The sequence below is a fragment of the Vanrija albida genome (assembly GCF_041260175.1).
Source record: "Vanrija albida strain AlHP1 chromosome Unknown contig_3, whole genome shotgun sequence".
In the NCBI taxonomy this organism is placed as follows: Eukaryota; Fungi; Basidiomycota; class Tremellomycetes; order Trichosporonales; family Trichosporonaceae; genus Vanrija; species Vanrija albida.
In genome coordinates, this window is record NW_027191422.1 from 1952054 (window position 1) to 1975531 (window position 23478).

Below are 23478 nucleotides of genomic sequence, written 5' to 3' on the forward strand. Positions count from 1 at the left end.
CTGTAGTTGAATGCCAGACCCTGTCTAGTGTGAGAGGAATGGAGAGTTGAAAGGCAAGGCCAAGGAAGGGAAGGACGCGTCGGCTGTTGGCTCCCGTCGTCCGTCGTCGTCGTCGTCTGTCGAATGACAAAGAGAGTGATGGTGCAGTCGAGTGGAATCGGGGGAAGTGGGGTACAGTTACGTAAGCTTGCTTTTAAATGGGGGTGCTATACAAGCCGTGGCTGTGCGGTAGTTGCCACCCGCACACGCTGGCACACCCGTTCCTAGTTGCCTGTCAGCCAACCGCCCAGCCAGCCAGCCAGCCAGCCAGCCGCACGCCGCGTGTGCCTCCCTCCGCCTGTGCCCGCGCCGCCCGCGTCGTCGTCGTTGGTTACCGCGCGCCTGGCTAACCCGTGGCAATTCATTTTGTGTTTATGCCACGTCGCGTTGCTTCAAACTCCAAGTCAACAACTCACTTTGCTCTTTACTCTCAACTCTTTCACCCACAAACACCACCACCACTACCCCCAACACTCCACCGCCAACATGGATATGGTCGGATACCTCAACACGGCGCAGGAGCACGTCCGCTCCCTCAAGGAGACGCGTCTCGGCGCTTTCCGCCCAGTCGGCGAGTTCTTCGATGTCACCCGCATCTCGCGTCCAAAGGACTGGAGCGACTACATGAAGCGCGCAAGCTACAACATGTGAGCGGGACGGCACCGGCGCCGGTTGCAGTGCTGGGCTGGTCGGTGGCAACGATGGCGAGCGCCGAGGGAAGGCAGCTGCTCCACTGCGTACCGTACACGCACGCGCCGAGCACCGCCTCCACCTTGACCGGCCGCCTGCCTTCCTCCGACGACCACGCACATTCCTCGCTGCCCCGGCGACCCCGGACGACCCAACTGACACCCCCCAGCCGCTACTTCTCGGCCAACTACGTGATCATCATCGCCCTGCTCGCCGTCTACTCGCTCATCACCAACCCCACCCTCCTCATTGCCCTTGGCTTCCTCATCGGAGGCTTCTTCGCCATCAGCCGTTTCGGTAAGTGGTGTGCCGGTGGGAGCCATTCGGCTGCTTGCGGCTCGTGGAGAGCTCCACCAGAGATTCCTTACGGCACGCGGCTCACATCCCAGTCCCCGAGCCCATCGAGTTCAACGGCAAGACGATCACGCCGCAGAACCTGTACACCACGCTGTTCGTCATTGGTATGTCGCTACGTCACTGTCGTGCTTTCCCAGGCCTATGCTGACCGGAATTCTAGGCATTCCCCTCCTCTACTTCTCGGCGCCATTCGCGACCTTCTTCTGGCTCGTCGGCTCGTCGGGATGTATCATCGGTGCCCACGCTGGATTTCTTGAGCCTGGTGTCGAGAGGTGAGTGCTGATTGAACCCTCTTGTTTCAGCGCTGACGTATCGCAGCGAGTATGCCGGCCTCGAGACGGTCTAGGCTGGCGGCAAAGGCCCGCGGACTGCGGCGCAAGATCACCGGAGTGCCGCGGTCTCCATAGTGGGGCGTGCTGGACACCTCGATCTTTGTGCCTTGGACCACACATAGACTGGCGTCGGTGCCTCACCGGCGCGTGTATCTTTCTGACTGGAAACGTATGCATAGGTGCTGTGACTGGAGGCGAGTCGCAGTCGAGGACGACGTCGGGTGGAGTTGGTTGTGACCCGTTTGGGTGGTTGCGGAAGCAAAGGTCGGACGTGAGGCGCTTATCGTGCAGCGTAGATTGGTCGAGTGACGTCGTTGGTTGTGGCTGTATGGTGGTGTGTCCGTGGGAGTCGGACAATGCGACCCAAACTGGAATCATGCCCTTGCTTTGGGCCTAGCGGCCGGCGTCTGCGAGCGAGACTGCTCGGAGACGCCGATGCAATCTTGTCCACTTGCTAGCTACTCCATCAACTCCCTCAACTCTCACGGAACACCCGCATTCGCTTCTACCCATCCACTCACCCTCCCATCCCAGCACCATGGCCCAGAAAGTCTGCACCTTTGAGAACCAGCTCTCGGGCTCGGCGACCAACGGCGCGGCCCCCCACAGCCACGACGCGGGCCACAGCCATTCGCACGACCACGGCCCCAACGAGCACGGCCACACGCACGAGATCATGGAGCATGCCGGTGGGTTGGGGTCTGCGCCGGCGCCGTCGTCGTTATCGCCGGCCGCGGCTAGCTCGCCCAAACTAACTGACGGCCCAGGCAAGTTCTCGGAGCGCGACATGCCCGACTACTCTGGCCGCGACTGGAACGAGCGCGCCTTCACCATCGGCATCGGCGGGTAGGTAGCGGGCTGGAGGCTCGAGCTGACGCCCCCAGCCCTGTCGGCTCGGGCAAGACGGCGCTGCTGCTCGCGCTGTGCCGCGCCCTCCGTGACACGTACAACATTGGTGGGTAGCCCTGGCATCGCCGCTGACCCCCAGCCGTGGTCACCAACGACATCTTCACGCGCGAGGACCAGGAGTTCCTGATCCGCAACGAGGCGCTCTCGGACAAGTCGCGCATCCGCGCCATCGAGACGGGCGGCTGCCCGCACGCCGCGATCCGCGAGGACATCTCGGCCAACCTGCACGCGCTGGAGGAGCTCCACGCCGAGTTTGAGACGCAGCTCCTCCTCGTCGAGAGCGGCGGCGACAACCTCGCGGCAAACTACTCGCGCGAGCTGGCAGACTACATCATCTACGTGGTGGGTGCATCACCCAGAACGACGGCTCACCCCAGATCGACGTGTCGGGAGGTGACAAGGTGCCGCGCAAGGGCGGCCCGGGCATCTCGCAGTCCGACCTGCTGGTTATCAACAAGGTGGGTTTGTGGGTGCCGCAAGCGCTGACGCCAGACCGACCTGGCGCCCCACGTCGGCGCGTCGCTCGACGTCATGCGCCGCGACGCGGCGCTCATGCGCGAGTCGGGCCCGACCCTCTTCACCTCTGTGCGCCAGGGCGACGGCGTGCAGGATGTCGTCGATGCCATCCTCGGCGCGTGGAAGGTCAGCGGCGCCGTCAACGCCGGCAAGCCGCTGGCAAAGTAGACAGAATGCCTGTGCCGGGCCGGCCGAGACAGCGAGGTGGGCTGTAGTCAGACACTATGCACAAGTGAGAAGCTGCAGGCTGCCTCGGGCCCGGCGGCGCGGGGAGCGGCGAGGCCCGCCAAGGCTGCAGTATCTCGCCTGCATTCAGTGTTCCAGTTGCAGTCAGTCGGCCAGCGAGGTGCGGTGCGGCACAGGTGTCTCGCGCACATGTCCACCCCGCGCCCAGCTTGTGTTTCGGGCGGGCGCCCGCTTACCACCCAGGGCGATGCCTTTCTCTGGCTATATAATCCCTGCCTCCTTTGCTGGATCGTCGCGACGTTGCTTGTGCATTCTCGTCTCGACTCGCCGTGTAAAAGGACAGCGACCCACAAACGCACGCAAGAGCCAGCGTCGTCGCCGTCGTCGTAGTCGTCCCTCATTGTCCGTCGCGTCTCACGGGCTGCGGACGGGCGGGTGCAGTTTCGTCATCAGTCCCAACTTGGACTTGTTCATTCCATCATTCCTCGTCAAACACTCGTCGTCGGCCACAACCAAGCTACAACTCGGTACGTCGAGTCTCCAGGCCAGCAGGCAGCAGGCAGTTATCGCTGACGCTCAGCAGCCGACTGCGACACCCCCCCTCTTCCCCCCGCGCTTTTCGCCGCCTCCCCCGCCGCCCGGGACGATCACGCGCACCACTCGGGCGACTGAGCGCGTTTCGGCCCACTCTGGTACTCTGCGCCTCTGACCTTTGTCTCGCGCCGCTGCCCTGCTCGAGCCCACAACGACGAGCACGCGAGCACGCCCTATCCAACAGAGTTTCGGGACAAGAGTGAGTACACGCCCGCCGCAGGTTTGCTCGCCGCCGCGTCCGACCTCCACTTTTGGTCGACGCGCGACCCTTGTCCGTCTGGCCTTCCCTCGTCCTTGTCCCCAGCCAGATCCATCAACCACCACCCAGTGCACCCACCCCATGCTTCTCGCCGCCCGGCGCACGCTGCTGCACTGATCGTGCGCGGCCAGAGCACATTACTTCTCCTGCATTGTCCCCCCTCCACCCCCACACGCGCTCCACCAGACGCGTCGCTCACACTTTCAGCCGCGAGTCTGCCTGCTGTTCTCGGCCAGCCCACCTCAACACTGCCAATCACAATGGACCAGCAACACCCACATGCCGGCCCGTCGTCGCGTAGCGGGCTCGTGTGGACGCGTGATGGCCCCGTTCTCAAGATGGAGGACGCGGTCGTCGAGACGGTGTAAGTTGCTGTGGAGCGACCTGCAAAGCTGACTACGCCGCAGAGTTACCCACACGACGCGCACCACGACGTCGTTCGCGCCCATTCCCCTCCCCCGTATCCCTGTGCCCGACGCCATCCCCATGCCGACGCATCTCTCCTCGTCGGAGGGGTACCCGCTCGCCAATGAGCCCACGCCCGACGATATGCGTTTCGTCGCGCTGACGCTCGGTGGGAGGCGCGTCCTCGTGCAGGAGGACGGCAATATCCTGCCGGATGACGCGGGTATTCCAGGCGAGACGTGTGGCCCGGGCTGGACGCGGTCGTATCCGTCCAGTGGCAACGACGAGCGCGTCGGCCTCGCGGGGTACCTCAACAAGGTTAAGAGCAAGGAGGTGCGCAAGCGTCCGCACGAGCGGAGTCGTCCGGCAACGACGGTTGGGAGCAGTTCTGCCACCGACGCCCTCGACGAGGGGGGTGTGAGGAAGAAGATTCGGGCGAGCGAGGACATCACCTCGCCACCCGACGGTAGCAGCGCCCTCCTCTCGCCCTTACCGTCGCCGGGGGCCGAGGACCGCGAGCTCTCGCCATCGTCGTCGACGCCATCGCTCGGATCGGGTCTCGAGGTCGCTACGCTCCTGAGCCTGCCCTCGATCGTCTCACACTTCGAGCTCCTGCCCTCCAAGGTGCAGCAGCACGTGCTCATGCACTTGTTCCGGCGGTCGCGCATGCCGACGATTCAGAGAATCTCGGCGTTTGCGTCGACGGCGCTCAAGCGCGACTTCTTGGCCCTCCTGCCGCATGAGATTGCAGTCCAGGTTCTGCGCAAGGTCGACGTCCAGAGTCTCGCGGCCTCGGCAAGAGTCAGCAAGAAGTGGCGCAAGATGGTCGACAGCGAGCGCTCCGTGTGGCGCACCCGTCTCCTCGAGGACGGACTGTGGTATGGCCACGGCGTTGAGAGCGAGGAGGAGATCAAGATTCAGCGCCGGTTCGAGACGCTCGACTGGAAGGCGAGCAGACATCGCGCAGTGTCCAAGAAGGCAGGCACGCCGAGCGAGGACGAATCGATGATGTCGGTCACCAACATTCCTGTCGCCATGCTTAATGTCAACGACGCACCATCACCATCCACGCAAGACGACCGCCCGACCCCACTCAAGCACATTTACCGCCGTCGCCACGTCTCGAGGCGCAACTGGCTCAATTCGAGACCGCAGCACACGTCGTTTGCGGGCCACGGTACCAATGTTGTCACCTGCGTGCAGTTTGACGAGGACAAGATTGTCTCGGCGTCCGATGACCACTCGATCAACATCTACTGCACACGCACTGGCCAGCTCAAGAAGCGCCTCGACGGACACGAGGGCGGTGTCTGGGCGCTCGAGTACAAGGGTGACACGCTCGTCAGTGGATCCACTGATCGCACCGTCCGTGTCTGGGACCTCGAGTCGCTCCAGCAGTCGCACGTCTTCTTTGGACACACATCGACTGTTCGGTGCCTGCAGATTGTCGAGCCCGTGTTTGACGAGGCGACGGGCGAGTACCAGCCCCCGTACCCCATGATCGTCACCGGATCAAGAGACGCATCTCTCCGTGTCTGGAAGCTGCCCAAGAAGGGCGAGCCTGCGTACATGAGCTCCACCCGCGGGTCGGACGCACATGTGCCGCCGGAGCAGAACCCCTTCCACGTCCACCATCTCGAAGGACACTCGGAGGCAGTGCGCGCGCTCGCGGCTCACGGTCGGATCTGTGTCTCGGGGTCGTACGACAAGACTGTTCGAGTCTGGGACATTGTCAAGGGCACGTGTATCCACGTGCTGTTTGGCCATGAGCAGAAGGGTGAGGAGAGGAGCGAGTTGATACATGCTAACAATCCCAGTCTATAGCATCGTCTACGACCGCTTCCGCAACCGCTGCGCTTCGGGATCGATGGACAACACGGTCAAGGTCTGGGACATTGCCACTGGAACGTGCCTGCACACGTTGACGGGCCACACATCGTTGGTCGGCCTGCTAGGCGCGTCACCAAACTACATTGTGTCGGCTGCGGCAGACGCCTCTCTGCGCGTGTGGGACGCCAACACGCACGAGCTCAAGCATGTCCTCTCGTCGCATGCTGCGGCCATCACGTGTTTCCAGCACGATGAGACCAAGGTTGTGAGCGGCAGCGATGGCACTCTCAAGCTCTGGGACATTCGCACTGGCCAGTGTGTGCGTGACCTCATTGTTGGCATTTCCTCCGTGTGGCAGGTGGCCTTCCACGGCAACCTGCTGGTCGCGGCATCCAACAGAGCCGGCAACACGGTGTTCGATGTCTTTGACTTTGGCTCCGAGCCCGACCCATCTGGCATCGACAACGAACGCCTCGACAGGCTGCGCCGTCCGCCGTGGGAGAGGGGCAACCCCAGAGAGCCTCAGACGTACCAATCGGACGACCTCCAGGACCTCGACCTCGACTCGGTGTCGACAAGAGACAGTCGCGTGCCGTCACCCGAGACGGCCGAGATGTTGCGCAAGCTTGGCGTCAGCCCGCAGGCGCGCCGGTCAAACCGGTTGGCCAACCGCAGCGGGGTTGCCGATGCTCTGCGCATGAACCGGACGCGCAGTGGGTCGCCCAGTCGCCTCGCCGCAGCGTCGTCCACCCAGGGCACGTGGGGCTCGACGGCCACACCGACGATCGTCGACGATGCTGCTACCACTGGAGGCGACATTAGCATCGCTGGGGATGTCAACATTGACGACGGCGGGGCTGGCAGCTCGTCCGGCGTTAGTGGCTCCAGCGAGGAGCAGGACGAGCTCTTTCCCGACGAGGACACGGTGATGGCAGAGGATGTGGAGTAGGGGGGGAGGGGGGGGTTAGTGTGGATAGGTTACGACGAGCAGCCGCGCTGGCATTGCGCATTCCAGCATCATTCGAGGTTCAGTATCTAGTGTATTCTTCCTGTGTAAGTAATCGGTACCGTTACATCAGTCGCGTCGTCCTTGTCCATTATGCATGAGCATTACGTCGAGTGGAGCCGGGGCGGGCGGCGCAGGCAGTAGCTGACTGGCAGCCAGGGGAGGTGCCTGGCTCGGCCGACGGGACCTGGCCTGGTCACGACTTAACATGCTTGACCCAGTGTGCTCATTTACGACACGCGACCCATCTGCACCGCCTTGAAGAGTGCCAGTCTTGCTGTCCAGTCCCGCCGCACCGCCTCGTCGCTATCGCCTGGGCAACCGTCGCAGATGGTCCAGGGTGGCAGTGGGCTATCTCTAGGCGCAGCGAGCGTTGAGGACGGGGGAGAGGGCAAGCTGCGACGCGCGACTGGCCGCGACGTCGCATAGCGCAGTAGTGCAGCCGGGCTGTGCTGCCCGCGCCGGCACCGCCTCGTGCACCGCTGTAGCGGTATTGGGAGGCTCGAGGAGGAGGGTGTGAGGCAGAGGGCAGGGAGAGCGTCTTGCCATCCCTCTTACTGAGGGGCAGCGAGGCAAGGACGCGAACTGGAGCCGCCCCGGACGACGGCCGACGGAAGTGAGCGGCAAGCACTCGCGCTCAGTGCCCCTCTCTGGGAGGGAAGCGGTGTGCGGTGCAGTTGCGGAGTGAGCGAGCGGGTGAGCAATAGAGCGACTACGACGTCGGGTTAATAAAGCAGCTGGCTGGGTCCAACCTTGATTTTAGGTTTGCGCGCGCGAGGCATGCGCGAATTAGAGTTTGGCGCCGGCGCGTCGCCGTCGTCGTCGCCGTCGCTGTGCCGGCACTGCCTCGCAGTCGGCGGTGAGGGGTGGCGGTGCTGAGGCGCCGGGGCATGCAGTGTCTACCTCGTGGGTGGCAAGTGTAGCAACGTAGCGGTGGTTTGAGCCGTCTTAAAAGTGGCGGACGCGGCGCACAGCCTCCCGCGCGGGAGGCAGCGGCGGCACGACCGAGTCGCGCCCCGGACAATCCGGATCTGCGACCCGCATCCTCGCGAATCAGTAGACCTCGACCTTGTTGGCGGTGGCTATCGAGTAGCGGGACGACTGCCTCCTCGTCGACAGGAACGCGTCGATCCCGATCGGCGAGGTACGTCGACATCCGGCGGCGCGCGCTCCGGGTTCTACGGAGACGCGACGCGACGCGGCGCCGGCATCCTCGGCCCGCTGAGGCGCGTGCTAGGCGGATCAGCAAGAATCGAGACTATTGTCAGCACACAAGCAGGACACGATCAGCCCTTCCTGTCCAGTTCCGGACTGAATAGTGGTCCTTAGGATCAGCAGGAACCTGCCTCAGCGCCGAGCCTTGGCGCGCCACCGCGCCTCGAAGAGCGTCGAGCAGGGCGGCCGAAGCACGGCCAGTGAGCGCAAACACGCCCGGGACACCTTGGCACCGATCGTGTGCTGCTCGTGTGCTGCTCGAGTATTGCTCGTGTGCTGCCACTCGCGACGCCTCGCGCGAGGTCCTCCGGGACCTATGGGAAGGGTAGAACGAGGTCAGTCGCGCCCACAGGAAACAAGCAGGTCAGTCTTTCAGTCTTCCAACACCAAGATCCGCGTTCTAGCTGCGTGTGGTACCCGTTTTCCGGGGCATCATCTCTGCCGTGGAACGGGCGGTTGGTGGACTGCCGTCGACGAAAGATCGCCACCACCGACTCACTGGCTGCCAAGGACTCCAGGCGAGCCGTTCGCCTCCCCCATGAGCAAAGCGGCCTCGGACGCCGTTTTTTATCAGACGAGGTGCTACCCATGTGAGAGGAACCTGACTTGTTGAATCAGGCGCCCTTCACTCGATATGCTGACAGACGCCACTGTCATTCAGGCGGAGCCTACCTCGAGCCCATTCTTCCCCGCGACGCCTGTCAGGCCATTGGAAGGGCCTCACAGCGTCTGTTATTGGACGACAGAGCGCAATAATTATCGACAAATAAGCTGGACTGCTTGCAGCCGGTTCGAGCGGGCTATAAGCTGTAGCGGGGACTTGGACGCCTGTTCCCTCTCGAGGCAGAGGCCCGACCACGTCAGTTTGCAGCATTCGGAACCTCACAGTGGCCAATTGTCCACAGCGAGCGTCGCCTCGATCCCAAGCGACGTCTGTGTACGTTCTTCGAGCGGTGCATCCTCCTGCAGTGCATTCTCCCAGTGACGCTTTCTTGCATCTGGGTGCCACGGGCGGCACTGTTAAGGTCGCAACGGTGGAGCTGTCTGACCACCTCGACTAAGATTACCAATTCGCCAATCAACAGTCCGAATCTCAAGCCATGACATGGTCTTGTGTTTTTTTGGGGGAGGGGGGATTGCGCTCTTACTCTCGTCGAGCCCAGAACCCCCACACGCCGCACAGCAATGCAAGAGCGCAAGACAGCAGCGACTAGAATGCTGCCATGCACGGCCCAAAGATGCACCTATTGGCCACAAGGTATGAGAGCCGGAGTGGCTAAGGCCTGCCACCGAGCGCGCGACATTAGGGGTCCGGTCGCCGTGTACGCCCCCCGCTGCGCACACAAGTGGGCAAAGCCCAAGGGGGTGGGTGGGTGGGTTGCGGCGCTAGTGGGTGGTGGTGCCATTGTGCGACGAAGTCACACAAGCATTCGGGGGACTGCGCACGCCACAGAGGCCGGAGTCGTGCGTGTGTGCTGCGGAGGGAGAGGCACTGCAGAGGGAGGGGCACTGCGGAGGGAGGGGCAACCGAGTCGAGAGGGGAAGCCAGGGGAACGCGAGGGATGCGAGGGCTCGTCTTCACGACGGCTGTGATCCCGGCCGGGTCGGCGTATTCGCCGCCTGTCGGCATGCACACCATCGAAGCACTCGCCCCTTTACACCCCGAGTAGGGCATGGAAGGCGCGATGCCTCCAGACGCCGCGCCACAAGCCGCGACGATATGTGGCCTCGGGGGATACGCGCCGCGTATGCAGGCGCCCTATAGCAGCGGGCAGTCCCGATACGCGGCGCGTATTGGCGTCACGACATAAGCCTACACGTAATCAAGACGATGACACAGGTCGGCGCGTTTGCATGTCACGACAAATGACAGCTCCACAGACGCCGATTCTTCGGAATCCGTCCTGGTCACGAGGAGTTGTCGGAGGTGCTCTGTGTATCATGTTGGATGTGTCCAGATCTGCTAGACTGCGCAACATGCATCCGAGAGTTGCTCAACGAGGCAACGCCACTCGACCTGGTACGACGGCGACGATGACGACGACCTGGGCAGCGGCGTGACGGTCCGTGACAGTGGCGCGCAGGCGCAGGGCCTCGACGCGCCGGTCTACTCGCCGTTTCGTGCTTCGCATGTACTAAGTCGGGAGGGGGGCACGCTGGAGTCATAATCGCCGAGAACTTGAGAGCTTGACCGGCCCGGCGTTTGTGCCCGAAAATGAAAAATGACTATATCCAGACGTTTGTTTCGGCGCGTGCGACGACGTGCGTCACCGCCTAGCGCCAAGCGGCAGTGGTGTTCTCCCAGCTGGCATGCGGATGGTCGACCCCCGCCCAAACCCCTTCATTCGAACGGCACAGGGGTAGAGGGGCAATAGAGGGGCGGCGGCGCGAGGCAAGGGCATCGGCAATGGCGTCGGCGTACGACTCCCAGCCGCCACATCGGTCGTCGGTCCTCGTCATCGTCAGCGTCAGAGCGCACGAGGACATGGGATATCTGCTGGTGCTGCTTGCTCCCTCTTGACATGCAACCCTGCTGCCGACGCTTAGGGGTGTTGCCAAACGACAGCCCCCGATGCATGCCAAACACGCCTTGTTCGGAATTTGGCATGTGCGTGGGATACGTCAAAGAGAGTGGGACTGGCGGTGGAGGCCGCTTTGGACCCCCGCAGAGGAGCGTGGAGTGACGTGCCGCTCGCGCTCGCTGGTGCCGGTCGCTGTGGGACCGCATTCCGAGCACAGCAGAACGGCGGGGCAGTGCCGCTGTGCAGCGGCGAGTCGCAGTCACAGCCACCCGGGAGGTTGAGTACAACAAAGCGCGACAGTTGTCAGTCGGCGGTGCGATACATGTGAAGCTGACTGACCCGCGGCACTCGCGGGCCGCGCGCCCTCCCTGCTCCGAGATAAGCTCGTCCCGGGGCGGTATGCAAGGCAGAACCACCCCATAATTGCCCACCGCCCGCCGTGCAGCACATGTCACATCTGTTGGGGCTCTCGTGGCTTGCGGTGGTGGGATTGGTGGGTGGGCGACCCGTTTACTGGATTCGTGCATTGTATGTCGGGCAGCACCAGCAGCGCGGGAGAAGGTCAGGCAGGGCCCCTGACCACCTGCTTCGTCTCCACTGGCTTCCTTGCTATCTGAAACAGGCCGTGCAGGCAGGCGGCCTGAAGGCAGAATGAGGTCAGCAGGACACGAGGACAAGCGCAAGGGACGGACCCGTGACGCTACCAGGATACGACCTGGGGCAGGTGACACGAAGGGGGTGGGGGTGACTGGCGACATTGCTCGGGCTACAGCATCCTTGCCTCTCGTACCGATCAGGCGCCAACGGTGCTTTCTCCGATGGCGTCAGCCCACTTGCACCAGCCACCACTCACAAGGATCTGCAGGGACCTAGTGCAAGTCGTTAGCGACGTTTATCCGCCGCGCGTGACCTCGTCCACTTGCCGGGCCGCAACGGCCACAGCCGCCCCGACCGCCGCTCTGCAGCCACCGGCGCGATCTGCAGGAGCCCAGTAGCTCCAATCCAATGATCTACAGGTCGACGGGACGACCGATCTACAGGGCGATGACTACCGAGGGGCGATGCGCAGGCGATGACGGGCACGACTAGTCGGTGCAACCGCGCGTCGCTGACCCCCGCTCCCTCATGCTGTTCCTGCCGCCTGCATCCGTCGCCACAGCGGACGCGGGGGCCTCCTACCTCGGTGCGCTCCGGTGCATACGCCAAGGCGTGTGGGCAGTGCGGGTGTTGCCCTGCCGGCACCAGACGCGGTTCATACCGTTTGGGTTGTGGAGTACGGATGTCGATCCCAGGATCACCTACCTACCCAGCTCTCCTCCAACTCTCCGACGGTGTGCCTAGCTACGGGCAACACAACCACCTTGTTCCTTTCCGAATCCAGGCCGGTCTGCCTTCGAGTCGACGCACAGACTTTGAGCCTCTGGAGCCACCCATTGGGCCCAGAGTAACGAAGCAGGGCCAAGGATATACATAATAAATGGGATTACGGTAGCGCGGGGAGGGGGTGTAACAAGTCGAGCTTGGATGCCACGCCGTCGCCCCTGCTTTAGAAGGGGCTTCCTACTCCCAGGTACATGCGCATGGCAGCTGGGGGCACTTCAATAATGCGTGCACGGATGTTGGGAAGCCCAAGTCGCTTGGTAGCTTCATAGCTGTGGCACCGGGTGTTAAGTCCAAACCTTAACCCTCGTTCGGCCGATACGCCTCGAGCATCATGACTGATGCCCAATGCTGCGCTCACCGATGACATCCACCCATAGAGAAGTAGAAATTTTGCACCGTCCCAGACGGGTCCGTCTTGAGCGGAGCGCGCACCTTGATGACTTCGATGGGCGTGAAGACGTCGCCGGCCTAATGGGAAGTGTGAGCCTGAGCGGATTGGTCGCTGGTTTGGCACGCCGAGGTTTCCGGACACCGTCTAGTGCGGAAAGCGCGGCGGTGTCGGGCGGCTTACAGGCACAACCGTGTGTCACCAAGTTGGACACGCGCATGCATCAACTCACCTGCATCTCTTGCATGAAGCTCTGTACCTTCTGCTCGTCGAGCTCACTGGGCAGTGGACGATGGATGACGCGCATCGGCACGACGTGGATGGGCGCGGTCTCGTCGCGGGCAAAGATGGACGATTTGGCGTGCGCGGCTGCTCCAGACTCATCAGAAGCAGACGTGTCGGCGATGGCGCCGCCGTGGGTCACGCCTTCTCCGACGATGTCGCCGTCGCTACCAGCCGTCTTGGTAGCCGTGCTGCCCTCCGCGTCTGTCGGAGCGGGTGACCGGATGGCCTCCGTGACAGGAGGGGCTTCCACACTCCTGGGCCCGGTTCCCAGCGGCGGCGGCGCGTCGGCGGCGGCACTGATGTCGGCGGCGGCACGGGCCGGCTTGGCGTGCTGCCGCAGGTCGTCTGGAATGCAGGATGTCATTGGTGCGGTGGGCAGGCGGTGTGGTAGGAGTATAATGACCACGACAATTTCGTGATGGAGAATGCCGAGTCTATCGGGGTTGTGCGCCGTGATCGTTGACGCGCCGGCTGTCGCGCAGGGGCGGGGAAGGGAGAGTACTTGGGAGGCTGGATGTCGTCGTCGGTCCTAACAAGTCCCTTGGTCCTGGTGTCTCCCGGGGTCCTGGACCGGCCGGCTGTCCTGAGGCTCGTCGTCGCTGCTGGTTCTGCATGCACGCCTCCCTGGGTCCCTCGCTCCCTCTGACATTCCCTGGGTCAACCCCTCCTCTGGTCCGCGCGGCCTGTCGATCAGGGTTGAGGCTCAACTGGCATTAGAGGCATGCTGTAACCGGACCCCTTGCTGCCAGAGATTTCATCACGTCCCAGAGTCCCAAACCCGCTGTTAGGAACCAGGGGCTGTGTACCTTGGGGCCAGCTGTTCCGGCATGGCAACCAAACTCTCACAAGTCTAATCTGGACTGCCCCCTGCAGCTGCCTCGTATCATGTTCGCAGGCAGGGGCTGTTGCATGTGGGAGCAACGTTGTGGTTGGAGGGCCGAGATGCAGAACCCCCCACGGTTTTGCAAGGTTCCGCACCTCTGACGCATCCCCCGTCGTCGACCCCTGCGTCGCTGCCGTTGCCGTGGGCAGGACGACGTTCCCGGAGGGTGCTTGATTTTCGGAACACTGCATAGCTTGTTGATGTTTAGCGGTACGCTAGACGTGCCTCTGCAAAGCTTGACACGTCCTTCTCCGTTGGATAGGGCAGAGTATACACTGTATTTGCGGTCGTTCCGGACACCAGCGACAAGTCGGTCCGTGGTTTCCGGACGGCATCCATGCATAGACGGCTGTGTTTGTTGGTCCGCCGGGGCACCGGAGTTTGGACGCGACGACGACAGTCGGACGGGCAGGGTAGAATACCCAGAACACGCAGACTCTGGGGCTTGTAGATCAGCTGGTCGACTACCGCGGGGCTGATGAAACCTTTGAGCTAGGGCGGCCGCGGCGCGCCAGTGGCGGCCGCAGGGGGTCGGGGTCGGGGTCGGGGTGGGCTGCCGGGGGATGTACGTGGAATATTGAATATGGCTGTAGCGTAGCAGCGGCGGCGCGTGCCAAGAGGTCCCTAGCGAGAGCTGCGAGCGAACAAGTGCGGAGCGACGCGAGCGACCCACAGGAGGAGTAGGCCACCAGGCCAGGACCAAGGAGCCACAGCTGCACGAGCACCAGCGGCACAACGCAGCACAGGAGCACGACAACCTGAAGCAACACCACCGTCATGCGTAAGAGTACTTAATCCCCCCCGCACTACCAGACCATCCGTGGCCTTTTTCCACTCCCCCTCCCTTCCTCGGTCAGCTGTCTCAAACTGCTATCAATACCCACCGACCCCCGGCCCCCGTGCTCATCACCAACCACCCCACGCTGATCATGGTAGAGCTGGAGTTCCTTGCACGGATCGCATTGAACGGCCACAAGGATAGACACTGCACTCCAACCCCAACACCACAACCGACATTTCAACCACTGGGCTATTCCAGCCCCTCGAGCAGTAGAGGCAGCAGCCGGTGCGGCACGGCCTCGGCATCGCCATCCCCATTCTCCTCGCCAGCCCTCTCATACACGACGGCTTCCCCCACCACCACCCTCATCACCTCTGGCAAGCCGACCCGTCGCGTCCTGTCATCATCACCCGTCCCTCACCACCACCACCCCTACGACCAGAAGCATAGACGTACTCCAGTTCCTCGCACAATGGTTGAGTGGGATGACAACATGCGACCATACCATCCCTTTCGGTCGCGTTCGATGCCTCCGCCACCACCACCAGCATCACGACCTCCACCACCAGGCTGGACACAAAACTGCTTCTACCCCAATGGCGCAACAGTCTGGTATGCTGGCACGATATGGCGGTGTGACTCCCCGCATACAAGCGGAGCATTGGCACGTGAGGTAAGTGCGGCGGTGGCGTTGCGCCGCAGCGGAGGCGCGACTGGCCCTGTCCGGACCTTATCTCGCAAACTGACCACCCTCAGCCCCCCGTGAGCCCACATCTATGGAGTCCAGCCTACCCTCCTCCTTCAAGCAGTCATGGGTCACCGACACCATATGACCCCTCGATGCGACCCAGGATTGGTGCTAGCCTCTCCCCTAGCCTAGGTCGCTCAATGTCCGTCGGAAGCTTCACTTCGTGGGACAGTGGCGCCGGGCTGCAGGGTGCTCGCGACGCCCGTGCACGCCTTATGGCACTTCGAGAGGATCCAGAGTTTGCCCGCGATCGCTCCTACCTGCGTGACGACCTGAACGGTGCGCGTGTCTGGCGCGTCGGTGGTGTCGGCGCCTTTGCGTACGCCGAGGACCACGAGATCGAGCGGGTGCGTGAAGGCGTCTTCCGCGAGTACACGGCCAACAATGGTCGTGAGGACTGGCTGCATGCTGCGCGTGCCCGTACCGCCGCCTATGCGAATACCGAGGCCAATGGGGGCATTGTTCCTCTGTTACGTTGGGTGCTCGTCGAGTCGTGGGCCCCTATCCCGCACAACGCGCTCCCAATCGGGTACGAGGAGGACGGGCGCATACTGTATTCGTCTCGCGTGTGGTTCGACGGGGGCTTGCATCTCGGCAAGTAAGTGTCTATTGGCGTGGGAGACGGCGGGGATGGTTCTAACACAGCCACAGGGCAGGAGACCACTTGGCGGTCCGTTGCGCAACTTCTGTTGATGGGCGCGTGCACTCCTCACCGGCGTTCGAGGTGCTCTGCGGCTCGCTCGACCCGGTCAAGTGGGTCCCCGTGGAGCCTGGACAGACAGCTGTGTTCCCTGGCCTGCAGCCGGTAGAGGGAGGACGCACGCGAGATGGGCGCGCCATCTTTGTGGCGAGAGCAGAACACCACAGGTGAGCCAAAGCTCCGGACTTTCCAATGGCATAGGCTGACATTCATTCAGGAGCGTGCAGCCTGGCAGTGAGTACGGGAACTGGGGAAGCGCTCGGGACGGGACCGCCCACTGACTCCACAGACTGCCTGGTAGACGACGACCATGCGAGTATCCCGTACGAGAGTAGGGAAGACCGGCTAGAGAGCTACGAAGTGCTCTGCTATGCGACAACGCACCAGCGCTAGGGCACACGGGGCAACACCCCGCTCCAAAGTAAAACTCGCCCATACCTCTACGCCACGAGCGCACAACGCGCCACTGGCGCCGGCAGGGCAGACATCACCAGCGCCCAACTTCTGCACAGAAGAAGCGTTGACGTTCCTTCTTGATTGGACACTCGGTCTTAGATGGTTTCTCCGCAGACAGAATAGATAATGGAACCCCCTCGGGTCCTCCCCGTGCGACTGGAAGACGCCGTTTGGCCGCCCAAGCCGCCTGTCCTTGTACACGCCCAAGGGGGGTAGATAGTCACACCACCGCCACACTGCGACAACCCGAATAATCCCCTAGACTTTGGATACTATGAACCAATATCGCTGCAAAGAGGGGAACGCCACTGGGCGCTGCCATGTTCCAGCCACCTTGCGGTGATGACGATGGCGAGCGGGGGTGCCCCCGCCCGCGAAGAACGATAGTGGAGTGAGTGGGCAACAACGGGGGGTGTCACCTCGTAGCGTCGTCTGCCACCCCCGACGGCTGAGAGACTATTACGGCTTGTGGCCGGGGGATGTTTTACGCCCACCTTGTGCGTGTTCCATGCGAACTATCGCCCTCGGCGGAAGGGCCAGAACAAACGCGGGTCCTTGCCGCTTGTAACCCGGCGACGCGGCATGGACGTCGGATGGGGCATGGATACGGGGGCGATCCGCCCATGGAGCGGGACAGCGCGACGTCGACTCCTGTCGGGCGTCGGGCCAGTCTTCGTCAGGTGATGATGCATGTGGCGCTCGACCAGAACACGGCAGAGGCACAGAACAAGAATGTTTGGGGGCGAGGTAAGGCTGGCCATCCCGCTGTGCATCCTATGCATGTACGCATGACAAAGGTGTGGGACCGGTGGGATTGGGCCGCGGCGGACAAAAGTGGCCCGGAGGCATCAGCTCCACCTCGTCAACCCGCAACCGCGACCCGCTCCCATGAACCCTCCAGAACCCCCAACGGTGATCACTAACAGCCGTGTGCCCGTCGAGTGCAGATCGCACGTCGCTGCTCCGGAGAGAGCCGAGACACATTCCGACAGCGTTACTCCGTACCGGAGGCCACAAAAGCGGTACCACTGCCGCGGCTACCAGGCAGTACTGTAATGGGCAGCAAACAGTTGGCTCTGAAACGCACGCTCCGCAGGCTGTGCTGCGGCGCTGGTGGCGCTGGAGCGTGAACCTTGCGCTAGGGTAATTGGTATGGGCATATCACCGGGGGGGGGGGGGTTGACGGATATCAACGGGGGTTGCGCGCGAGGACGTGGTGTGCAGCTCTGATGACACGCTAGGAAACACGCTAGGTCTTTTGGTCGAGCCAAAGCACCGGGTCTTGACTACGATTGATGTGCTAGCGCGCGGCAATGCACCAACAGTGGAGTTAAGGAGGCGGAGATGAGCGGCAGCTTGGAATGACGAGCGGAGCGTGCACATGGGGCTTTGGAAAGAGGGGTTGGCCGAGTTACGAGTAGCGCCCACTCCCCCCCCCCTCTTTCCAAACGCTCCCCGTCCCCTCTCGAGAGCCACTTTGTGCCCAGTGCGCCCCATCCTCACTGCCTGTCACCACTATGCATATGATCTGGCTCACCCCGCACTCATCCTCCGGGCGAGTTGCAGAATCTGACGACTCAAGCCACAGTTCGCGCTCGGGGCGTTGGCGGCGGTGCGAAGGCGTCCGCCATCCAGCACATGCCGCTCCGCCGCCGCTCACACCCCCGTCCCCATCAATCTGGACTCAGCAAGCATCCAACCTGCACCTTTGACCCAACTCACACACACTGACAACCATGTCGAGCTCGGCAGTGCTACCAACGAGCTCGGCGGTGGTGATCACGTCGAGTTCGGCGGTCGCCTCGCTATCGTCTTCAGCCTCGGCCGCTGACCCAACGAGCTCCGGTGCCGCTACGACCTCGGCAGGTCAAGCGACCTCTGCTGTGCCAACGACAACTGCTCCTACGGTGTCAGCATCAACCACCAAACCGCCCCCGACTGTGACCGACACTACCGATGATGGAAATGACACGACTACGGCCGTGAGGACGTCTCACGGCACGAGTCTGTCGGCGACCGGCTCGAGCTCGGGAATACGGGGGCCGCATTTGACGCGGAGCGGCGACATGCCGTCCAACACTGGAGTCGCGGGACCGAACAACGGTGGCGGATCCAATGTCAACGTCGGCGCTCTGGTTGGCGGTATCGTCGGCGGAGTCGTTGGTATCGCGCTCCTGCTGGGTTTGCTGTGGTACTACCTCAAGAAGAAGCAGGCCGAGGACGACGACCTGTACTTTGCAAGTGGGGGAGGCATCGACTCTGGTCCATTCAGCAGCGGCGGTGGCGGCAACGGGGGGAGACACCGAAGCTCGGTATACGATGCTGAAGGACCGTGGGCGGGAAGCAAGGCTAGTCACGACACTGGACGCTCGAGTGTGAGTGAGCGACCGAGCCGCCGCGAGGCGGTGTAAAGGTTCCCATCTGTGCGGCGCGACTGACCCCCTTGCGCAGCCTCTACCCCCTGGCACCGACCCCGATGCTGTTGCACTTATTGGCATTAACAATTCCGACCCGTACGCGCAGCCCGGGGGCGGAGGATACGGTGGAGGATACGGTGGCTACCCGCCGCCACAGCGCTGGGACGAGGAGCGCGGCCTTGGCAGCAGCGCGGGTGCACGGTTGCTTGATCCGTCCTCTTCTCATGCCCGTTCAACACCTCGTCCCGCCCCGACCGACTACACAAATATTGTGCAGCACTCCGGTGTCGGCGGCAACGCAAACTTTGCACCGGCCGTGGCGGGGGCGCCGAAGCCACAGCAGCCCTACCGCAGCCCCTGGGAGACGCCGGCGGCGGCGGCGACCGGCGCATCGTTCCGCCCTCCCGAGACTCTCAACGCACACCAGAGCACGCCCGGCGGCGCAGGTCTCACGACACAATTTACAATCACAGCATACGACGCGCGCGCGGGTGTGGGCAAGGTTGCAGCGGCGGTGGGAGTCAGCGGTGGAGGTCCGGCGGGAGGCGTTTCTGCCAAGCAAGTAACCTCGACCCGGGCATCCTCGCCCGCCCTCCCACCCGCGTACCAGCCTCCGTCCTCGCTCGCCACCCCCGTGCTCGTCGACTTTAAGCTTAGCCCGATCGACGACCGCCCAGCAACTGGGAGGCTGTGGTGAGCACGCGTCGCGTTGTGGTACCTAGCGCCGGATGACGCCGGCCCGGCCGGCCCACCTCATTGGCGCGCCTTACTTTGGTCGTCACCGCCCCTGTTGCCCCGTCATATCCGGCCTCCACGCACCCCCCGTGATTACCGGCGCTTTGCGCACGCATCCATCCCTGCATTCCCATCCCATCTGGGCCCCTTCCCTAGTGTGTACATCTACCCCGCGCGTATCGTATGCATATGAATGAGCTTGCTGCAGTTTTCCGGGAATTCAGGCAGGAACGGATGGTATGAGCCAGCAGGCCCCGCAAAAGCAGCACAAACCTAGTTGTGGTCCTGTTGACGTGATCTAAGTGTCAACCACGATCCCCTCGCTGCTGGAAGCAGACAAGATCGACTGGGAACGCGTAGATCAGTGATCGGATCGTCAGCGCTAGCTGGCTAGCCCCGTCGTCGGGGACAAGCTACGCCCGCAACAATGGAGCGCGCGGAGGGGTCCGATGTCCTCGTCTCCGCAAAGTGACGCCCACGACCGCCGCACGCGTCATGCTAAGCATCCACGCCCATGTCCGCGCCGGGGGATAGCGTGAGTCCGACTGTTGACCAAGACCATCGTCACCTCATCGATCGGGTGTCCTGAGCCCCGCCGAACTCGGCATCCAAACAGGGAGGGGACCCCGTGTTCCTGAGTGACCCTGTTTCCGCCGTTGACGTGTCAACAGCCGCCGCTACCGCTGTCCTAGCTCTCTCTAGGCCCGCTCCGGCGGGTAACGGCGCGTGCGCCGACTGTGGCAAATGGCTGAGGTAGTCGCCGTGAAGGACGGAGGCTAGAGTCGGCAGTGTTGACTCTGCCCACGACGTCTGTTGGAGGTCAGCTGAGCGTCCTCGGAGTCGCCCAAGACAAGCGGGCTATGAAGTAAGGGGTTGGGTGCATGGGATGCTCTTCAGTGCGCCCCCCCCCCCCCCCACGGTCCTAGCTATCGTCGACGGTGTCCCCCTCTGAGACTGACGATTGATGAAGGTTGGTGGAAGAACAAGAACTAACGTCTCGGACTCCTAACGCGACTCCACGACGTTACTGGACGGGGAGTCAGAATCAGCAGCTAGGGTCACGACCTGTGCCTCTGGACCGTCCGTGTGAGTACTTGGAAGTCTTCCTCGAAGACAGCTTTGTAACGATGGTGGGAGCAACAGTGACTGACAAACCTCAGCGTCCAACTAGCACAACAGCGGAGCGAGTGCCGACCGGGGTTCAGAATATCAAAGCTGGGTTCACGGCACGCTCATGTGCTTGTGGACTGTAGTTGTGAGTGTTTGGAAGTCCAGTCTCTGACCACGCCAGAACATCTCGACTGGATCTTGCGCCATGGTCGCAGCCAAGAACGAACTCGGATGGATGGCGAGGGAGCAGGATCGTCAGATTAGATGGCGAGGACCACTGTGCGTTGGTGAGTTGCTGGACGGCGGAAGTGGGTGCTTGAGATTTCATCCTCTGACCACCTCAGAGCATCCTGCCTGCCTTGAGCTCGAAGTCTCGTGGATCAGACACACTCGAAAGGCGATTCTCTGTCCCGGTTACTCTGAGTTCAACTCAGCACTTGGAGACGAAGGGCAGAGTCGCCTTCCCGGTGTCATCGAGCAGCCATCTCGCATGGCGATGGCTTCTGAGCGGGTGACTGTTCGGCGGCGATTGCCTGTCCCGCATTGGTGTCAATGTACGAGACTCGGGAACCTCCTCTACATACAACCAGACCGAGCGGGGATACCCAGGAGGCCACGAACGCGGCTCCTCGACGACCTCGAGACGGGCACTACCCTGCGCGCCCACATACTTACGACGAGAACTCACAGGTGGCCAGGTGAGCTGCCCGTGACGCGGTGGTGGTGGGGAGTGCGCTGACTCGAGCAGTCGAGTCCCCAGACTCTCTGAGGTCGAGTACATACAGGTGCTGGCTGGAAAGCCCTGGCCAGGATCTGGAGATGTTCCAAGCTCCACAACCCCCGGGGTGGGGAAAACCAATATGACCTGGCATCATCGTCGAGAGGGCGAAGAGGTCAGCGTAATCGGCATGTCAAGCGAGAGACCTGTGACCAGTGCAGAAAGACAAACGCACTAGGAGCGCAACAGCGAGAGATGTGGCTCCGAATGAGAGGGCTCCGAATGGGATGGCTCCGAATGAGATGGCTCCGAACGAGGTGGCACCTCGCTCGGGAGAGTGCGTAAGTTGGCATGTTCGGCGACGTGCACACAATAGGCGGAAATGCCACAGGCGAACAGCCGGGGGGTACGTATTCGTGTCTTTCATCTTGTCTTTCCACTGAAAGCGCCATTCGCTGACTTGTGCACTTAGTGGTCGCCAGGCTGACCAGAAGCGTGCTAGGAGAGAGGTAGAATTGAATACCGGGCCGCCAGGCTGCGTGCGAAGGAGAGGCGCATTCAGATCCACCCACCTCCGTGGCGCGGCAGGCAAGTTCGAGGGCGACACCGACAAGCGCAGCAGCACCACAGAGCACGAAGTGATCGTATTTGACTCTACGACCCGAGAAGAACCGTCTATCCCCCAATCTCCTCAACACCCAACTGGTCGTCGCACGGTCGCCCCAGCATCGGCGAGGACTGGGTCGGCCCCTCAGGCGTCGGTGGTTGCAACTCGCCTGCATTCCAGTACGACCGTGGCGAGGCCTCAGCCTACATCAACGTTCGCCCCGCAGAATCTCCAAACCTTATCGGCACGGTGGCGCTCACAGAGGGCCAAGAGGCCGCGCTACTGTACTCGGTGCAGCTGGCACTGTCGGACTCCTCCCTCCGCTGGCGCACCCCACGGTGCTGGCGGCCTCCGTGTTCACTGATGTTTGCCGGTGATGAGAATCGAGCATTCACGTTAAACCAAGCTGACCAGAACTGCAGCTGAAGAGCGGTAGAGAATACCCCCTCGCTCTCTTGGCACGGACTCAGACAGCGGGTGGCTCGGCGTACCGAAGATCGGCTGTGCGTGCTTCCAAAGCTCCAAACGCGCGAATAAAACACAGTTAGTCACTCTACAGCCGCCTGGCTGAGTGCAGGCATTTTCGGCTGGACGAGTGCAGCACTGGTGCCGTGGCTGGCGCCTCTTGAATAACACCCTGGGCGGCGGGGCTGCAGCGCTGATCCCGCCCTCACCTCACGCCGAGAACTGACAGCCGGCTGCGGCGCCTTTAAACTGACACACCATTGCCTCGGGTGTCCTTGTGGGCACCCCCATCTTTGAGACGGCGATCGGACGCCACCGTTTCGGAGGCGTTTAGCTTTCAGAACAACAGACGATCCACCCGATAGACTTTCGGGGTTGTCGACATTGCTCGTATTGTCATCGGAGTGTGCCTGTGAGCGCCCACAACGCCATTGACATCATCTGCGGGTGCGAGCACCTCGGATCCTTCAGAGCCTTGTTCTGCGCGCTTCGAGTGATAGAGCAGGGCGTAGAGCGATGCTTTGGACGCTAAGGGTGGGGCCGAGGGCGAGGTCGAGGGTAGTCGAAGTGCGGTCACGTGAGCTGCTGGCCAAACATCGCGAATGACGCGGTCGACGCTGAGCCAAGCACCACCATACGAGCATAGCTGTGGCCTCGAGCGCGCGCGCGCGCCCATCTCGATCGGGCAGAACAACCTCTGCTTCTGACTCACCGCGTTCCAGACGCGCACAACATTACGGCGGGGCTTACGGCGCGACGCGTCGAGTTCCTCACCTCGTCGACTGCGATCTTGTGCCCCCGTCCTCTCTTACCCCCCCGTACCTGAGTCCGAGACATCCTGGAGCTTCCATGCGTGCACAGAGCTTGTTTGCTGGCGTACCATGCGTCAGCAGCAAACCTTCGGGGGGTGCAGGGGCCCAGGCGAGGTGTGATTGGCCGCGC

The 23478-nt window shown here is 62.5% G+C and overlaps 6 protein-coding genes across 6 annotated transcripts; 5 read left to right on the forward strand and 1 right to left on the reverse strand.

Moving 5' to 3' along the window:
• Positions 1 to 525: 525 nt before the first annotated feature.
• Positions 526 to 1432, forward strand: YIP3_2 (Prenylated Rab acceptor 1; the record flags this gene model as incomplete). The annotated part of the gene is made up of 5 exons (XM_069352561.1): positions 526 to 686; positions 899 to 1026; positions 1119 to 1190; positions 1247 to 1358; positions 1405 to 1432. 5 exons carry the CDS (start codon positions 526 to 528, stop codon positions 1430 to 1432), a joined length of 501 nt encoding a protein of 166 aa, XP_069209979.1.
• A 524-nt stretch (positions 1433 to 1956) lies between these two features.
• Positions 1957 to 3011, forward strand: Q8F55_004038 (uncharacterized protein; the record flags this gene model as incomplete). The annotated part of the gene is made up of 5 exons (XM_069352562.1): positions 1957 to 2107; positions 2186 to 2264; positions 2303 to 2373; positions 2407 to 2669; positions 2820 to 3011. 5 exons carry the CDS (start codon positions 1957 to 1959, stop codon positions 3009 to 3011), a joined length of 756 nt encoding a protein of 251 aa, XP_069209980.1.
• A 1131-nt stretch (positions 3012 to 4142) lies between these two features.
• Positions 4143 to 7066, forward strand: CDC4 (SCF ubiquitin ligase complex subunit cdc4; the record flags this gene model as incomplete). Its single annotated transcript, XM_069352563.1, has 3 exons — positions 4143 to 4246; positions 4290 to 6064; positions 6105 to 7066. 3 exons carry the CDS (start codon positions 4143 to 4145, stop codon positions 7064 to 7066), a joined length of 2841 nt encoding a protein of 946 aa, XP_069209981.1.
• Positions 7067 to 12406: 5340 nt separating this feature from the next.
• Q8F55_004040 (uncharacterized protein) lies at positions 12407 to 13280 on the reverse strand (the record flags this gene model as incomplete). Its single annotated transcript, XM_069352564.1, has 3 exons — positions 12407 to 12512; positions 12602 to 12711; positions 12864 to 13280. The coding sequence occupies 3 exons, from the start codon at positions 13278 to 13280 to the stop codon at positions 12407 to 12409; spliced, it is 633 nt and encodes a 210-aa protein (XP_069209982.1).
• Positions 13281 to 15468: 2188 nt separating this feature from the next.
• Q8F55_004041 (uncharacterized protein) lies at positions 15469 to 16421 on the forward strand (the record flags this gene model as incomplete). Its single annotated transcript, XM_069352565.1, has 4 exons — positions 15469 to 15926; positions 15980 to 16195; positions 16246 to 16262; positions 16318 to 16421. 4 exons carry the CDS (start codon positions 15469 to 15471, stop codon positions 16419 to 16421), a joined length of 795 nt encoding a protein of 264 aa, XP_069209983.1.
• Positions 16422 to 18550: 2129 nt separating this feature from the next.
• Q8F55_004042 (uncharacterized protein) lies at positions 18551 to 19598 on the forward strand (the record flags this gene model as incomplete). The annotated part of the gene is made up of 2 exons (XM_069352566.1): positions 18551 to 18859; positions 18936 to 19598. The coding sequence occupies 2 exons, from the start codon at positions 18551 to 18553 to the stop codon at positions 19596 to 19598; spliced, it is 972 nt and encodes a 323-aa protein (XP_069209984.1).
• Between the last annotated feature and the right edge of the window lie 3880 nt (positions 19599 to 23478).